The sequence below is a fragment of the Tupaia chinensis genome, unplaced genomic scaffold, assembly GCF_000334495.1.
Source record: "Tupaia chinensis unplaced genomic scaffold, TupChi_1.0 Scaffold000311_2, whole genome shotgun sequence".
Taxonomy (NCBI): Eukaryota; Metazoa; Chordata; class Mammalia; order Scandentia; family Tupaiidae; genus Tupaia; species Tupaia belangeri.
The window spans coordinates 2,130,217-2,147,333 of record NW_006159803.1 but is presented as its reverse complement, the minus strand read 5'-3'; the positions used below and the strand labels follow the sequence as shown (position 1 = coordinate 2,147,333).

General features: G+C 37.9%; 1 protein-coding gene and 1 pseudogene across 3 annotated transcripts in view; both read left to right on the top strand.

Annotated features, from left to right (window-relative positions):
• The window catches only part of CWF19L2 (CWF19 like cell cycle control factor 2), a 101,972-nt gene extending 94,742 nt beyond the window's left edge, over positions 1-7,230 (top strand). Inside the window, exons 17-19 of one of the 3 annotated variants that reach the window (XR_003549769.1) lie at positions 2,705-2,806; positions 5,912-6,097; positions 6,699-6,808. Coding sequence is in view for 2 of the 3 variants with exons in the window: in XM_006150942.3 (XP_006151004.1) it covers positions 2,705-2,806; positions 6,699-6,842 (246 nt within the window). In the remaining variant the exon portion in view is untranslated. Of the gene's footprint in view, positions 1-2,704; positions 2,807-5,911; positions 6,098-6,698 lie in introns of all 3 variants that reach the window. The other 2 variants (XM_006150942.3, XM_006150943.3) reach the window with 2 other exon arrangements.
• A 1,751-nt stretch (positions 7,231-8,981) lies between these two features.
• LOC102496546 (heterogeneous nuclear ribonucleoprotein C pseudogene) lies at positions 8,982-11,713 on the top strand (annotated as a pseudogene).
• The last annotated feature ends 5,404 nt before the right edge of the window (positions 11,714-17,117 follow it).

Below are 17,117 nucleotides of genomic sequence, written 5' to 3'. Positions count from 1 at the left end.
GGGCCCCGCCGCCCCGCGCGGCGCGGGTCGTGGGTGTGGCAGTGGCCTGCAGCCGGGCCCGGGTGGGCCGGCGCAGGGCCCCTCCGCCCTCCGCCGCCTTGCTCGGGGCGGGTCCCGGGGGTCTTCTTCCAAACTTTTGAAAATACTATTGTAAGATTAATTTTGTGGTAAACATAGTGATCGAAAAAATATCTAACAGGGACTGATTTTTTTTTTTTTAAGGCTAATTAAGGAAAGTACTTCTGAAAGAAAATTCAGATTTACCAAAATTTTCAGACTCAAAGACACTGAAAATCAGAAGTAACTTCTGTAGTAAAAGGGAAAAAATTCAGATACTACAGTTTTTCTACTATAAATTAAAATATTTGCTGTAATTCTGTAAGAACATTTCATTAGTGGCACCAGAATTTCAATCGTTTTCCCTCAGACTTGCCAAGGCAGGAAAAAAGAAAGTGCTAGATGTACACACACTTTGATACAGGAGTCTTTGTAATGCCGACTGACTTACGAGCTCTTCTTGCAAGACAACAGGTTGTGCATTTTGTAGACTGCATGAAGAGAATAGAAAAACTTGTGTCTGTAATTGTCTTGGTATAAAAGTAATTGTGCCCTTTTGACAAATACATCATAGGTTGAGTCTTGGTATAGATCTTAGTTTTTTATTGCCCCTTTAACAAGTTGCTACACATACAGCAGCTTAAAATCCTACAAATGTATTCTTTTACAGTTCTGGAGATCACAGGTATGAATTGGGCTTTACTGAGGTAAAATCACGGTATCAGCCAACCTATGTTTCTTCTGAAGGCTCTAGGGAAGGATATAGTCCCTTCCTTTCCCAGCTGCTACGAGTTACCTGCCTTCCACAACTTGTGGCCCCATCCTTCATCTTCAAAGCCAAGAGTCTAATGTCTTCCAGTCTTCTCTGACTCTGACTCTCCTGTGTGTCTTACAAGCATTCTTGTGATTCTTGTGTCTAATGTAAAGAACCATTTGGATTGCCAAGGAAAAACTTATTTTCAGATCTTTAATCATATCTACAAAATTCCTTTTGTCATGCAAGATAACATATTTATGGCAAATTTGGGATTAGGGCATTAACATCTTGAGGGGACCATTATTTTGTCTACCACACTATGATACAAAAAAAAGACATGGGTACTGTACTGGCAGTTTTCTTCCTAAAGTTATTTCTCTTTATCAGAATACTGTCCTTTTTAGTTGATGTAGTTCCATAATGTCTTTTTATTTCCTTTTATTCTTCTGACCATTCAGATTTATGCTTCACACCTGGTGATGCAGTTCAGATGGCAAAATACTTTAATGGAGACTTCCGCCCTTTTTTCTTTGATCACCAGGTTTGCACAGGGTGTGCTTGTGTGGAAGGTAGAACTAAAAGTAATAATCTTGCATATGTGGATAATCTTGTGCATGCCAAGAATCGGGCTGGACATTTGATGTACATTGTCCTGTTTGATCTTCACAGCAAACTTCTGAATTCCTCATTTTCTTTTGAGACTTGGGTTTTTAATAACTTGCCCGAGATCACACACTTACAAGAATTAGAGGTGCAGTTAGAACCTTATCTTTTTCTTAATTTATTTTCCTCTCATTGTCAAGCTCATACATGATCATCATATTAAAAATGTGGATATAGAACAAAATATAAAGCCATAGAATAGTAACCTGTTTTTCTGCATTCTTGTGTTATATGCTATTTTGTGAACTGATTCTTTTATGCTTTTTGTGTAACTTGAACAACTCTTCATAAGTTCCAAATTTAATCACCTTATAATATTTTAAGATAGCCAGTTTCCTTCCACCATACCATACTATGCCTTTCCAAGTAAGACCTTTTTGAGAACACAGTAAAAAATTCATATAGTTAAGTAGGAATATGAAATCCAGTGCCCAGATGAGTAAATACTGTCTGAGAGGATTAGAGAGGAGACAGGCTACTATAAATTGACCTACTTGGATAATTTGTAATGACAAGGTCAGGGTTTGTAGGAAAAACTTACAGGGACACCAGATCTACTTAAATGATAGTGAAATCATGAAATTGTGGCCTTTTCTAGTCAAGATACTGTTTTAAATTGTGTGTCATAGGAAGGGAGTTGGGGGAAGGGGGAGGAGAAAGGAAGAAAAGGAAAGATGATAGAGTTAATCTTGGAAATATTTTGAAGTGAGATCAGCAAACTATTGCTATCCCATCTTAATAACTAATAAAAATTATGATTGGCTTTTGTTTATCTTTGACAGACATATAGTACTAAACATCTAGAGATATTGTAAACAAGCTCTAAGTATATAGCTAGAGCTCTCTTTTTCTTTTGTATTGTGAGTGAAATATAAGAAAGTATATTTATGTTCTTTAGTTATATAGTCTAAGGAAAACTATTCTCCACCTAATTTTTTATATATGTATATTTTGTTTGTTTCTGATTTTTTCAAGGACAGGAAAATAATGGGTTTTGATTATAATTGCTAGATTGATGAAGAGCTATCTAACTGAAAGGCTGCCCACATAAAATCTTGTATTTAGAAAATTAGGTCATTGCTTAAGTTGCTCCAGAATTAGAAATTCATTGTATACATTTGTCCTGAAGGATGCTTAATTACTGTCACGTCAAGAGCCAGAAGAAGCATTAAACATAACTTTCTGACTTCTTGCAGTATTTCATGTGTGATTTTTCTGTTTATTTAGGTACCCAGAGGCTTACCTTACTTTTCTGTGGATTTTGGCCTCCAAGGAGGGTTTGCCCATGTCATTGAAGATCAACACAAATTCCCTCATTACTTTGGAAAGGTAAGCTCACAAATTTGATAAAAGACCAGAGTTTAACTTTTTGGTAATGGATTTCTTTTGAAGGGAAATAAAAATTTGGGGCACAATGTATAGTGAGGTTGGTGAGTACTGCTTCACTTAATTTTTTTTTTTTAAAGATAGAAATATTTTCTTTATTAATGACCCCAGCCACATTTCCTTAGATACAGAACTTTTGAGCTAAAAATATGCAAAGAAAATAGGCTAAGATTGCACTGTCCTGCAACTCATTACCAGTAGCATGTTGTAAAGCCAGACAACTTGGAAAAAGGGGCGGGAGGGGAATTTTACTCATTTTTAAAAGAGAGAACCCAGAAACTGTTAATAAAAGTTTCCAAAATGTCTACAGCAGTCACGAATGTCACTTTGGAACCAAATGTTTTTTTTTTTTTTTTTCTTTTTTTTTGGAGAGGTTTTTGCTATAGGGCGCGTGCGCTCGCCAGACAGACAGAGAGAGACAGAGAGATAAAAAGCAGGAAATCACCCCCCAGGGGGGATGGCCACGCCGCAATCCCTTCTCCTCCATTCTCCTCTCGGGATCTTGGGCACGCACGCACACACGCCCGGCGTGAGTTTAAGCCACCGGGTCCGGGACTCGAACCGCGGTCGACTACGTGGGAGTCCAGCGACATAGCCATTACGCTAACTGCTGGTCCCTGAACCAAATGTTTCTTGACAGGGTCAACAGTGACTATAATATTTTCCTTTGGAATCAGCTAACCTTGTGCTGAGAATGAGGAGAACCACTAGTACTTACTAAGGTCTTATAATGTGCCAGCTTTAATACTTTTGTAAGCACTCATTAAATGCTCATAATGACTCCATCGTGTAGATAACAACTTGCATTTTACAGATGAAGAAACTGAGCTACAGAGAGGTTATATGACTTGACCAGAGTCAAGTGCTAATAAGTAACAGAATCAGGGTACATGTGTTCATGGTTGAACTTGAGAACCCATTACCTCACCTCTTCACTTATAGTTAAGCAAGGTATAGTTGAAGAAGTGTACACAACACATTTCACACAAATAGTTCCTGGGCAGATATTAGAGCGCAGATCTTTTGATTGCCATTATGTTTTTGCCGTTACTACAGATTGATTTCTAGGGGTATCGTCCTTAAAGGTCTATTCAGAGAAGAAGGTATGGGAACCAGCAGTTAGCGTAATGGCTATGTCGCTGGACTCCCACGTGGTCGACCGCGGTTCATGTCCCGGACCCGGTGGCTTAAAACTCACGCCGGGCGCGTGTGCGTGTGTGCCCAAGATCCCGAGAGGAGAATGGAGGAGAAGGGATTGCAGCGTGACCATCCCCCCTGGGGGGTGATTTCTCGCTTTCTGTCTCTATGTCTCTCTCTGTCTGTCTGGCGAGCGCACACGCCCTACAGTGAAAATCTCTCAAAAAAAAAAAAAAAAAGAGAGAAGAAGGTATTACTGGGATGATCTCTTTCCATTTATAGCTGCTTCAGTAACAGAATAAGAGTTAATCTTGCATTGTACACATAGGACCACACTCAGTGTTTTAGAATCAATTTCAGGTCAACTTTTATAAGCTAGGCTTTATTAAGGTATTGTTTACTTGGGCTTATGCAGAGAATTTCTTCACTAAATCTAAATTTGCCTCATTTGTCTTAATGTTTTGTATAGATTACTGTTTGTATGGCCCCCTTTTTTTCTTTTTCCTAATTGATAGGAGGTTCCCTTTTTTATGAAATTTTTTTTCATTCATCCAGCAAATAGATTTTTTTTTTTTTTTGAATCTCCAAATGGTCTACTTTGGCACTTACCTTCACTTCTTTATGAGACAGTCCTTTGTATTGCTGGATTATTATTCTTGTAAAAGCACCATATTCTCTCCTAAGCTCTCAGAAGGCAGATAGCGACAGAGAGAGACAGAGACAGTGAGAGAGAAAGTGAGAAATCACCCCCCTGGGGGATGGCTATTGCTGCCATCCTTTTTCCTTCATTCTCCTCCTGGGATCTTGGATATGCATGCACACGTGCCTTGTGTGAGTTTCAAGCCCTTGGGTCTGGGACTTGAACTATAGTTGGCTGTGTGACAAACCATCAACCTAACTGCTACACCATCTGCTGACCCCGAGAATGTGACTTAAATGCAGGTGATTTATAATTTTTAATTTTAGGTTTACTTAGTATTAAAATATACTTCTTGAAAAGAGATCCTCCAGCTAATAATCAAAGAAACTTTTTTTTTTGGAGAGGTTTTTGCTATAGGGCATGTATACTCGCAAGAGAGACAGAAAGCAAGAAATCACCCCCCGGGGGATGGCCATGCTGCAATCCCTTCTCCTCCAATCTCCTCTCGGAATCTTGGGCATGCATGCACATGCGCCCAGTGTGAGTTTAAGCCACTGGGTCCAGGACTCAAACCATGGTCGGCTACATGGTAGTCCAGCGACATAGCTATTATGCCAACTGCTGGTCCCAAGAAACTGTTTTTTAAAGATAGAAGTGGAAGGACCAGCAGATGCGATGGTTACGTCACTGGATTCTCACATAGTCGACTGTGGTTTGAGTACTGGACCCGGTGGTTTAAAACTCATACTGGGTGCATGTGTGTGCATGCCCAAAATCCTGAAAGGAGATTTATTAAGCTGTTGTTTACTTGGGCTTATGCAGAGAATTTCTTCACTAAATCTAAATTTGCCTCATTTGTCTTAATGTTTTGTATAGATTACTGTTTGTATGGCCCCCTTTTTTTCTTTTTCCTAAGTAAAAGGGATTGCAATGTGGTCATCTCTCCCTCCCCCACACCCCCCCCACTGGGGAGGGGCAGTGATTTCTCACTTTCTGTCTGTCTGTTGCTCTGTCTTCGGTGAGTGCGTGCGCCCTAGCAAAAATCACTCTTAAAAAAAAAAAAGAAAAGATAAAAGCGGAAGGGAGTGGATTAACTTGGCATTCGACTGCAGTTGAACAACAGGGCTAATACAAGTTGATCAATTTTTCTCCAAACTGTTTAACCAGAGCAGCTCATAGGGCCAAACTATGTTAATTTTACTTTGTCTTCTCCTTTGCTGTAGTCTGGTAGACTTGCTAACAATCAACAAAATGGATAAATTGTTTTACAGGAGACAGCTGGAACTCTTGAGAATCACATGATTTGATTCTTAACCACCAGGCTCCAGACTGGCCTGTTCACATTACTGTTCTGTATCTACTTGGTCTTCTGAACTGCTTAATCTACAAAAGGCTTTCCTAAGTGGATACCCAGCAAAAGCCCTTGGATCAGAGGGAGTACTTTCCTCTACTTCAAGGTTATTAAGTCTATTTTCTGGCTTTTTTTTGGGGGAGAGACTTTTGCTATAGGGCATGTGCGCTCACCAGAAAGACAGAGACATAGAGACAGAAAGTGAGAAATCACCCCCTGGGGGGATGGCCACGCCGCAGTCTCTTCTCCTCCATTCTCCTCTTGGAATCTTGGGCATGCACGCACATGCCCCCAGAGTGAGTTTAAGCCACCGGGTCCAGGACTCGAACCACGGTCGGCTACATGGGAGTCCAGCGACATAGCCATTATGCTAACTTCTGGTCCATTCTGGCTTTTTTTTTTTTTTTTTTTTTTTTTTTTTTACAGTAAGACTTGGTGTACACAGTAATCATTGAAAACCTTTTCATACACTTTTATGGAAGACTTTTTATTTTTTGCCAGAAGCACATAGTATTACTGTTATTCTTTTAAAAGAAAAAGAATAGTCAGAAATAATTGAAAACATTTTTTAATCCACAACTAATATTTATGCAATATTTGAACATTATCATGAAAACCTACTTAATACTGTAATAGCAGAATAAAGAAAAATAGTTTCATTATCATTTGTACATACACGTGTTTGTATTTTTCTCATTCTTTTAAAGGAAATCATTGGTGGGATGCTGGATGTAGAACCAAGACTTTGGAGGAAAGGGATCCGAGAAAACTTTGAAGATCAGAGGAAGAAAGCACTGCAATTTTCTCAGTGGTGGAAACCATATGACTTCACTAGAAGTAAAAAATGTTGAGCTGTATCTTTCGTTTTAATTTCCTCTTCAAATCCCATTCACTTCTGTTTCCATTGCATCTAACTAAACAAGTGATCTTCAGATGAGAAAGAAAATCATGGCAGGAGATTGCCCTAGATCTCTGATAGCTATGTATCATTTTCCCCACCTGTTCATGTGGACCTCATTGTATTGCCCATGAAGAAGGAGCAGATCTAGTGAATGAGTTGCTGACATTCCCGTTCTTTTTTCTTTTCTGTTTTTATTTGCCAGTGGGCATGTATGCTCCATGGGTGTGTGGATTTGCCAGTAGGCATGTGTGCTTACTGGGAGGGAGGGGGAGATAAAGGAGTGTAGGGGAGAGAAAGTACCTCCCGCCCCATGTGGAATGGGTCATGCTGCAGTCTCTTTTCCACCTTTTTTTTTTCTTTTGGGATTTTGGGCATACTTGAACATGCACCCAGCATGTTTTTCAAGCTGACGGGTCCAGGACTCACACCAGCAGTGGTCATTTGGGATCCAGCTCACTTAACCACCAGGCCACAGGCTGGCTGTTCACATTACTGTTCTGTTCCTACTTGGTCTTCTGAACTGCTTAGAATCTACAGAAGGCTTTTCTAAATGGCTATCTAGCAGAAGCCCTTGGTTCAGAGGGAGATCTTTCCTTTACTTCAAGATTATTAAGTCTATTTTCTGTTTTTCTGTTTTTTTTTTTTCACATTTTTTACAGTGAGACTTGGTATACACAATAATCATTTAAAACCTTTTCATACGATTTTATGTAAGGGTTCTTAATTTTCTACCAGTAGTGTATAGTATTACTACTGGTATTTTTTGTTAAAAGAAAAAGAATGTCTCAAAAGTATTGTTGAATTAAGTAATAATGACAATATACATATTTAGAATTTTTTTAATCTGAATTTTCAAAATAGTGTTTATGAATTTGAATGGTTTCAAAAGTAATTGTTCCAAATAACACAATTTACAGTTGTTTGGAGCTTGTATGACAATGTAAAATATATAGCCAAATTGTTTTGGGCTGTGTGTTGGCTATTACAAAATCTTAAGTAGTAAGAGTATTCTAAGTGAATGGAGGAGAAGGGATTGCGGCGTGACCATCCCTCCTGGCGGGTGATTTCTCGCTTTCTGTCTCTATGTCTCTCTCTGTCTGTCTGGCGAGCGCACAGGCCCTATAGCGAAAAACCTCTCCAAAAAAAAAAAAAAACCCAAAAAAGTATTCCATGTAACAAGTGTATACTTTGTTGTCCCTCAGTTGATTTAGGGTACTTAATTTTTATTTATTCTCAACATGTAATGTTAAGAGAAAAATTGGTGCTTTCAAAATATGGTTATTATGTAAGAATGCTTCTGCTTGTCCTTTCCTTCTTCTGATATATGGCAAATGTTGTTATCTTTTTCAAAGATGCTGTTGTTTTAGAAGCTGAACTTTGACATTTTGTCATGAAATACTGACTACCTAAAATCAGTGTGGTACATACTCCAGAGTAACTCATAAACTACACGTGTATTTTTTAATATGAATATATCATTATTTTTAATATTAAAAAAGAGAAAAGTTTTTGTCCCATCTGTAGTTTTCTTTTCTTTTCTTTTTTTTTTTTTTTTTGACTGGAGGACATGTGTACTCATTAGAGAGAGGCAGAGAGAGAGGGCATGGTCATGCTGTAATCCCTTCTCTTCCATCTCTTTTCTCCTTTAGGATTTTGGGCATGTGTGCACACACACATGTGTGTTTCTTAAGCTGCCAGGTCTGGACCTTGAATCATATAGTTAGCCATGTGAGATCTAGCAGCCTTAATTACCAGGTCATGGAGCCAGCTCTATAGGTTTTGTTTTGTTTTGTTTTTTAATTTAAAGAGTTGTGGCTTTTCAGTTTTTACATTCGATTATATTGTGTTGTATTGTGTGGATGTGCATATATCTTTATAGATGCTTGGTAGTATTATATTTATTATTGTTTTAACATTTTTTTTTGAGAGATTTTCGCTATACGGCGCGTGCACTCTCCAGACAGACAGAGAGACATAGAGACAGAAAGCGAGAAATCACCCCCCAGGGGTGATGGTCACACCGCATTCCCTTCTCCTCCATTCTTCTCTCGGGGTCTTGGGCATGCACGCACACGTGCCCGGCATGAGTTTTAAGCCACCAGGTCCGGGACGCGAACTGTGGTTGACTATGTGGGAGTCCAGCGACATAGCCATTACACTATTTGCTGGTTCCCAACTGTTTTAACTCTTTCAAGATTGCTCCAAATTCTTAAAGGAATGCATAGCATTCATTTATTCATTCAATGAAGTAATAATATTTGTTTGTAGAATGGTATGTGTTAAGTGCTGGTAGTGCCCAAATAAAAAGTACTTAACCCTAAATTATTTTAGAGTTTGGTGGAAAAGCAGGCATTTGCATGAACAATTATAATACAGTTTGATAGTTCTAAAGTGAGATCTGTGCCAAGTATGTTTGAGTACAGTGCTAGCTAAAAAATGACTTTACATCTCTCCTGTCTTTATTCTCTATGTCTTCTTGTAAAAACTTGTAAATCATGTCATCAAAAACATAAAATGTGGAATGTGATGGAGTAGACAAACTGTGTAGTTATTTTATGGGGTCAAAGTTGTTCATACAACTTTTGTGATAGGTATATTTTATATAGGCTCATGGTAATCACAAAACAAAAACCCATAGGAGATGCAAAAAATATAGAAAGTAAGGAATCAAGGCATATCACTAGAGAAAAGTATCAACCACAAAGGAAGACAGCAAGAGAGGAAGAAAGGAACAAAAGATCTACAAAACGACTGGAAAATGACAAACCAGCAGTAGTTAAGCCCATACCTATCAATAATCATCTGGAACGCTAATATATTAAACTTTCCTAAAGACACAGAATGGTTGAGTGGATTAAAAAAGAAAAACGAAATCTTTATGATGCTTACTGGACATATTTGACCTTTAAGGTTACACATAAATTAAAAGTGAGATATGAAAAATGTATTTTCTCCAAATGGAAACCAAAAGAGAGCAAGGGTAGCTATAATTATCTCAGATAAAACCGATCATAAAGTAAAAACTGTAAAAAGAAACAAGAACTGGCCATTTTGTGAAGAGTTGGAGACAGAGCAGTTGTAGCCACATTTCCTACCTCCAGCTGCAGTCGGTTTCTTTGCCTAGATCCTGGGAGTGAGAGATTAAGAAACCAATCTCTTTTTTCTCATTTTCTTGGTTACAAATCTCTTGAAATATATTAAGTTAGTGGAACTTTGCTTGAGTGAGGTTTTTTTGATCTTCAGCTACACTTTTTGACTTCGTGAGGAATCTTACCATCAGTCGCAATGGCCAGCAATGTCACCAACAAGACAGATCCTTGCTCCATGAATTCCTGTATATTCATTGGGAATCTCAACACTCTTGTGGTCAAGTCTGATGTGGAGGCAATCTTCTTGAAGTGTGGAAAAATTGTGGGTTGCTCTGTTCATAAGGGCTTTGCCTTTGTTCAGTATGTTAATGAGAGGAATGCCCAGGCTGCTGTGGCAGGAGAGGATGGCAGGATGATTGCTAGCTAGGTTTCAGATTTTAATCTGGCTGCAGAGCCAAAAGTGAATCGAGGAAAAGCAGGGGTGAAACGATCTGCAGCGGAGATGTACGGGTCAGTACCAGAACACCCTTCTCCGTCCCCTCTACTCAGCTCCTCTTTTGATTTGGACTATGACTTTCAACACGATTATTATGACAAGGTGTACGATTACCCAGCATGTGTTCTACCTCCACCTCCTATTGCTTGTGCTGCTGTGCCCTCGAAACGCCAGCGTGTATCAGGGAACACTTCACGGAGGGGCAAAAGCTTTAATTCTAAGAGTGGACAACGAGAATCATCTTCCAAGTCTGGAAAGTTGGAAGGAGATGGCATTCAGGCCGTTAAGGAGGAGTTGACCCAGATAAAACAAAAGGTGAATTCTCTTCTGGAAAACCTGGAAAAAATCAAAAAAGAAATGGGGCAAACAAACAGATGTGAAGAATGGTAAGTCAGAAGAGGAGCAAAGCAGCAGCTCCCAGAAGAAAGATGAGACTCATGTGAAGACGGAGTCTGAGGCGGGTGCAGATGACGGCTGAGGAGGGGGACCTACTGAATGATGATGATAATGAAGATGGGGGATGACCAGCTAGAGTTGATCAAGGATGATGAAAAAGAGGCTGAGGAATGAGAGGATGACTCTTAAGCACATTGTGGGGTTTAGAAATCTTACCCATTATTTCTTTACCTAGGTGCTTGTCTAAGATCAAAATTTTCACCAGATCATCTCCCCTATTATCTTTAGCACATGCTCACTGTTCTCCCCGTCTTTGTCCTTCCCATATTCATTAATTCATACTGCCCTGTGCATGGTCCCATTTCACTTCTTTTGATGCTCCTAGTTCTGTTAAGTCTTATTATCCTGTAATTTTACTTTTAATTTTGATACCTCTTTATGACTTAACAATAAAAAGGATGTATGATTTTTATCACCTGTCTCCAAAATAATGTCTTGTTACACAGGGACTATAGTTCTTTTCGTTCGTTTATGAATTCAGTAGTTGCTTCCCTAACTTCAAGGGCAGTGTCATCTAGTTGAGTAGCACCTGAGAGCAGCTTTGATTTGGAAGTGTATGTTTTATACCCCACATTAGAGTGGTGTGTGGGACTGTTCAACACAAATGTAACAGTGTATTTTTGTAAATGGGAATTGGCATGTCAAATGCATTCTCTAGAAAATAGTGTAATAGTCTTAAGATTTGTTTTCTAAAGTTGATACTGGGGTTTATTTTTGTGAACAGCCTGATGTTTGGGACCTTTTTCCCCCTCAAAGAAGTCCTTATTAAATGAGGAATTTGGAAAGAAAAAAAAAAAGAAACAAGAACCATTATATAGTGATAAAGGGGTTATTGATCAAGAAATTATAACAGTCTTGCAAATATATATGTACCTAATATCAGAGCATCTAAGTATACAAAGCAAATACCAATAGATATGAAGGGAGAGACCACAAAAAATAATAGTAAAGGACTTTAATACCCACTTCCAACAATGGATAGATCAGACAGAATATCAAGAAGGAAGTGTTAGAATTGAACTATGGACAAATGAATCTAACAGACACATACAGAGCATTTCATCCAACAACAGTAGAACGTTAATTTGTTGACAAGTGGAACATTTTTCAGGATAGAGCATATATTAGGGCACAAAACAAGATTTAACAAATTTAAGGGGCCAGTAGGTGGTGTGGTGGTTGAGGCGCTGGCACTCCCACATGGCTGACAATGGTTTGAGTTCCAGACCTGGTGGCTTGCTTTCTCATTTTCCCGCTCTCTGTGTGTGTGTCTTTCTGGTCAAGTTAAAAGAAAGAAATTTCTGCTGGGGCCTACTTAAGGTGGCACAAGTGGTAGGACACTGTTGGATGAGGCTGGGGCTGCATGTGAGGCCTGGGTTCAATTATTGGCTCAACTTAAATAGGCCGGATGTGTGGTGCTTGCTGTGATCGTAGCTAGCTGGGAGTCTAGTGCTGGAGGAATAGGACATGTAAGGCCCTGTTAAAAAGACCCTTCTCTGTCATTTAAAAGGAAAAAAAAAAAAGGATGTGTTTAGGTTTTAACAACCTTAAATATGTATAATATTTTATAACAGAGGGCCAACTACTGTTTTCAAGCACAGCCTTCTGTTTTTAGTATCTAGAGTCCTTGTTTATTTTGCCCACTTAAATAATGTAAAGATAAACAGAACTCTGCTCCTGAATTCATTTATATTCTCTGCTTTGAACATGAATTAGTACCTATATGATGAGTAGAGATCATGTATGACACCAGTCCATTCTTCTATGTAGTGTAGCTTTAATATTTCATTGTTGGTCATTGGATTACCTATTGTGACAGCTACCTACTGCTTATTAAAGGAATGTGATAAAATAAATGCTGCCATTAAAATGACAGCTGTGAAAACAGTCTTTACATGTTAATGTAGTGTTAAGTTTAAAAAGAGAACACTAAATTTTGTGTGAAGAATTATTTAAAGCTCACTGTGGATAGGGAGAAAATGTTTTTCAAGTAAAATTATGGGTGACTTACAAAAGAACTTTAAAAATATACACATAAGGGGCCGGCAGGTGGCATGGTGTTTAAGGGCACTGGACTCCCACATGGCTGACCACAGTTCGAGGCCCTGGACCTGGCAGTTTGTTTTCCCTTTTTTTTTTTCGCTTACTCTGTCCCTCTCTGGTCAATTTAAAAATAAATAAAGTTAAATAAAATAATTCTTTAAAAAATGCACATATACTGAAAAAGGTAAAATGAAAAGTTAGAATATTACCTCAGCATTAGCCAAAGAGCACTTAAGTCATTAAGACTGCTATGCTAAATGATGCGGTGTTTTGCTGAAACGTGTTTCAGTTTAGAGAGACAGTAAAAGAGGACTCTTAGCCATTTTTCACCTATTGGGAACTTAAATCTTTGTTTTTGTTTTGTAGAGACCTTTTGAGTGAATGGGTAATGGGTGAATTAATTCTTTGTTTATTAAAATACTAAATAACATATAATAATACTAAATAACAAATTCTTTGTTAATATTTTTTCTTTTTTATGTTTAAGGCAAAATATTTCCTAATCGCTGTGTGTATGTTTAAAATCATTATTATTAGCTTTTCTTTGTCAGAAGGCACATATACTCAGCAGAGAGAGGAAGTCAGAAAGGAGAAAGCACTGTTCAGTGGGGCTCGGTCACACCAGTCTCTTCTCCTCCATTGCCTCATCCTCAGGATTTTGGGAACACATGTACCCATGCCTAGCATGTTTGTCAAGTTGCCAGGGCTGGGATTTGAACTATATATATAGTTGGCCATGTGCGATAGCTCCCCTAACCACTAGGCTACAGAGACAGTCTACCCTGTTTGTATTTTTGTTGGTATTTATTGTGGTCTTAAAAGTAATTTTTGAACAATTTAAAATATGTAAAATAGAGCTATGAAATTAGTCATTATCTAAAAAGCATCTCGAGTGAATTTACTTAAATAATTCCTAGAGCACTTTTGTGTGTGCAATAAAAACATTTGATTTACAAAGAAGCCTTTTAATTTTTTTCCTAGATATTTTCAACAAAGTGGATAAGTTTAGTACAGGTAATGTACTTCTGTGAGTCAGCTAATTAATTTCATTCATTGTTTACACGAAATTTTTCTCAGAAGCCTTGCTAGATAAATGGCAGTTCAGAAATAGTTCGGGGATGATGTTTATGAGAGTGATACAGTTTTTGAACCACACTTTTTTTTTTTTTTAATAAATAGCAATTCGGGGATGATGTTTATGAGAGTGATAGAGTTTTTGAACCTCACTTTTTTTTTTTTTAATAAATAGCACCAAAGCAACTAGAATAGCAAAACCCCAAACACACAGATATTATCATCAATAAAAGGATATTTCCATGGCCAGCAGGTGATTAAGGTGCTGGATTCCATATGGTGACCCTGCAGTTTGAGTCCCGGACCGGGCAGTTTGAAAAACATGCTTCTGAATGTGTGTGCTGGCCCAAAATTCCCAGAGAAGAATGGAGAAGATGGGTTTGCAGTGTGCCATCCCATTGGAGGATGAGTTCTCACTTTTTTTTTCCCCTCTGCCTTTCTCTAGCAAGTGAGATGTGGAGATCATGACATGGAGATCCTGTTGTGGGTTCTGTCTCTTATTCTGTGTGTTTATATCCCTTGTGGAAGAGAATAATATATATTTTTAAGTAAAAATTTTACATATAAAAACACTAGTTTTAAGTATCGGAATCACTTTGGCAAAATTGGATAACAACAAGAAAATGGTTAAATTAATTGGAATAGATTTGTAATTTGAAACCTTGTGCAGTCATTAAAAATTATTGTTTTGAAAGTCTTAGTGACTTGGAAAAATTCTCATTATAAAATCTGAGAAACTGGAATATACAGTTATTTACAGTACATAATATAATACAAATTCTCTGTATATGTAATCATAAAGATCAGAGGGGAACTCTCAAATCTTGAAGTGTGTTCTCTAGGTGATAAATTATAGATTATACCCTTTTTTGCATTAATAATTCTGTAATCATCATGTCCTATCATGTAATTATTAAGAAGGAATGTGTATTTTCACAAAGAAAACTCAGAGACTTCGGAATATAGCATAATGTGTATTTGAGGAGTCAGCAAGCCTGGACTTTAAGCCCATGCCATAAGTTTCTTTTCTGAACCTGAGTTTCTCATGCAGCAAGCAAGTAATTGTAATAGTAATTGTAATGTATAATTGTTGTTGTTATTTTTAATTTGACCAGCAAGGGACAGAGAGAGAAAGGGAAAGTGAGAAAGCAAGCTGCCAGTTCTGGGACTTGAACTGTGGTTGGCCCTGTGGGAATCCAGAGCCTTTAACCACCACACCACCTGCTGGCCCCAATGCAGTCCACTTCTCTTTATTTTGAATTTTCACTAATCTGTGAAGTCTTAATTGGAAGCATCTGATACAGTGTAAAGAACATTGATTTTTTAAAAAAATGTACGGATAATTACGTATCCTTATGCACATTATTACTTTTATTTTTGGAGAGGTTTTTTGCTGTAGGGTGCATGTGCTTGCCAGAAAGACAGAAACGGAGAGAGAGAAAGCGAGAAATCACCATCCGGGGGGGATGGCCATGCTGCAATCCCTTCTACTCCATTCTCCTCATGCCCAGTGTGAGTTTAAGCCACGGAGTCCGGGACTCAAACTGCAGTCAATTACGTGGGAGTCCAGCAACATAGCCATTACACCAACTGCTGGTCCCAATGCATGTTATTTAAATACTGTGGTGTGCTTGCTATTAAGGGAGGCATAGTGCAAAACTGCAAAATTGGAAAACAAGATAAAACCTAGCTTGAAGGTGCTTAGAGTCTAATGAGCATGGAGAGTGGAGATGTGGGAACCCAAATATCAGAAAGTTAATGGAACTAAGTGAGCTAACTTGTATCTAGTGCACATATTAATAAGACATGTTGTATCGGTTATGTCTTTTGAGATGTGCCTTATGTGGCTTGTATGGTAGACCTGATTCCATATGGTGATAATTTATGGAATAATTCTGATTGCTTTGGTAAGTGGAGTTTTGCTGACCACAGAGTCTTTGGGTCAAGGTTTGAGTCTGAATTGTTCTCACCATGCATTTTTCTTAACATGCAACTTGGGTTTCACTGTTAGTAGTAGTTTTTCAAATATATAATAGAATTTCTTGCTTACTTAAATTTAACAAATTAATCACCTACTTTTTAATTTTAATGTTACTCAAGGGAATGAGGAACAAGGCATCATTAAGATGTATTATTAGTGGCATAAATTTTGAGAATGTCTGTACAGTTATACAAGGTGTTCAAAATACTCAAAGGGTCTTAGTTTTTCAGTGAGCAGAAAATTACTCATTTTCAAAGACTTTACTTAAATATTTCAAACTATTTTGGGCTATTAAGTTTCATCTGTAAATACCCTAAATGAGAACCACTGGGCCACCAGCACATCAGTGATCAAGGAATTTAAATATCTATGGTTGCATATTATATGCTATTAGAAGCTATTTGTCTCAATGAGTTTACCATGATTTAATGTCATGGACTATTCTTTGGCTCAAAAGATCTGCCCCCAGTAAGACATAATCTTTTAATAGTTCACCTGGCTACTTGCTTATCTTACACATAGATGCACAGTATGCACAGGCCCAAAAGGAGCTAGGCATTTATTACTACAAAATGTAGTAATATTAAAATCGGTTGACCATGTGGGAGTCCAGTGACATAACTCTATGCCATTTGCTGGTCCTGTATTTGTACATTTTTGTTTTAATTTCTTCTCAACAACTTCTATAATAATTTCATTTTAAGTTCTGTCTTTGGTAAATTATAGGCATTCCTTTTTTATTCCTGGGATTTCCAACTTGATGTGTAAAGCACTCATATCAAGGGCTGCCATGGTTTCCTCGAAAATTATCCTGAATGTCAATGTCACCACTCTTAATTTGGTGGTGTCTTCACCTTTTCTGGAAATAATGGAATGAAAATCAAAGTGTCATCTAGGCAATGTGGTTTACATCTTGTGCTTGCTGTTTTACATGTGTGACACGATTTAATCCTAAAATCATTTCTGTGGGCTATTTTTGATTCATTCTGTTTCTCGTATCTAAGAAACTGAGCTGAGATGGACTATAACTGAGTAACCTGACACTTAGTTTACACTCCTGACTTAGCTATCCCACTTTTTTTTTTT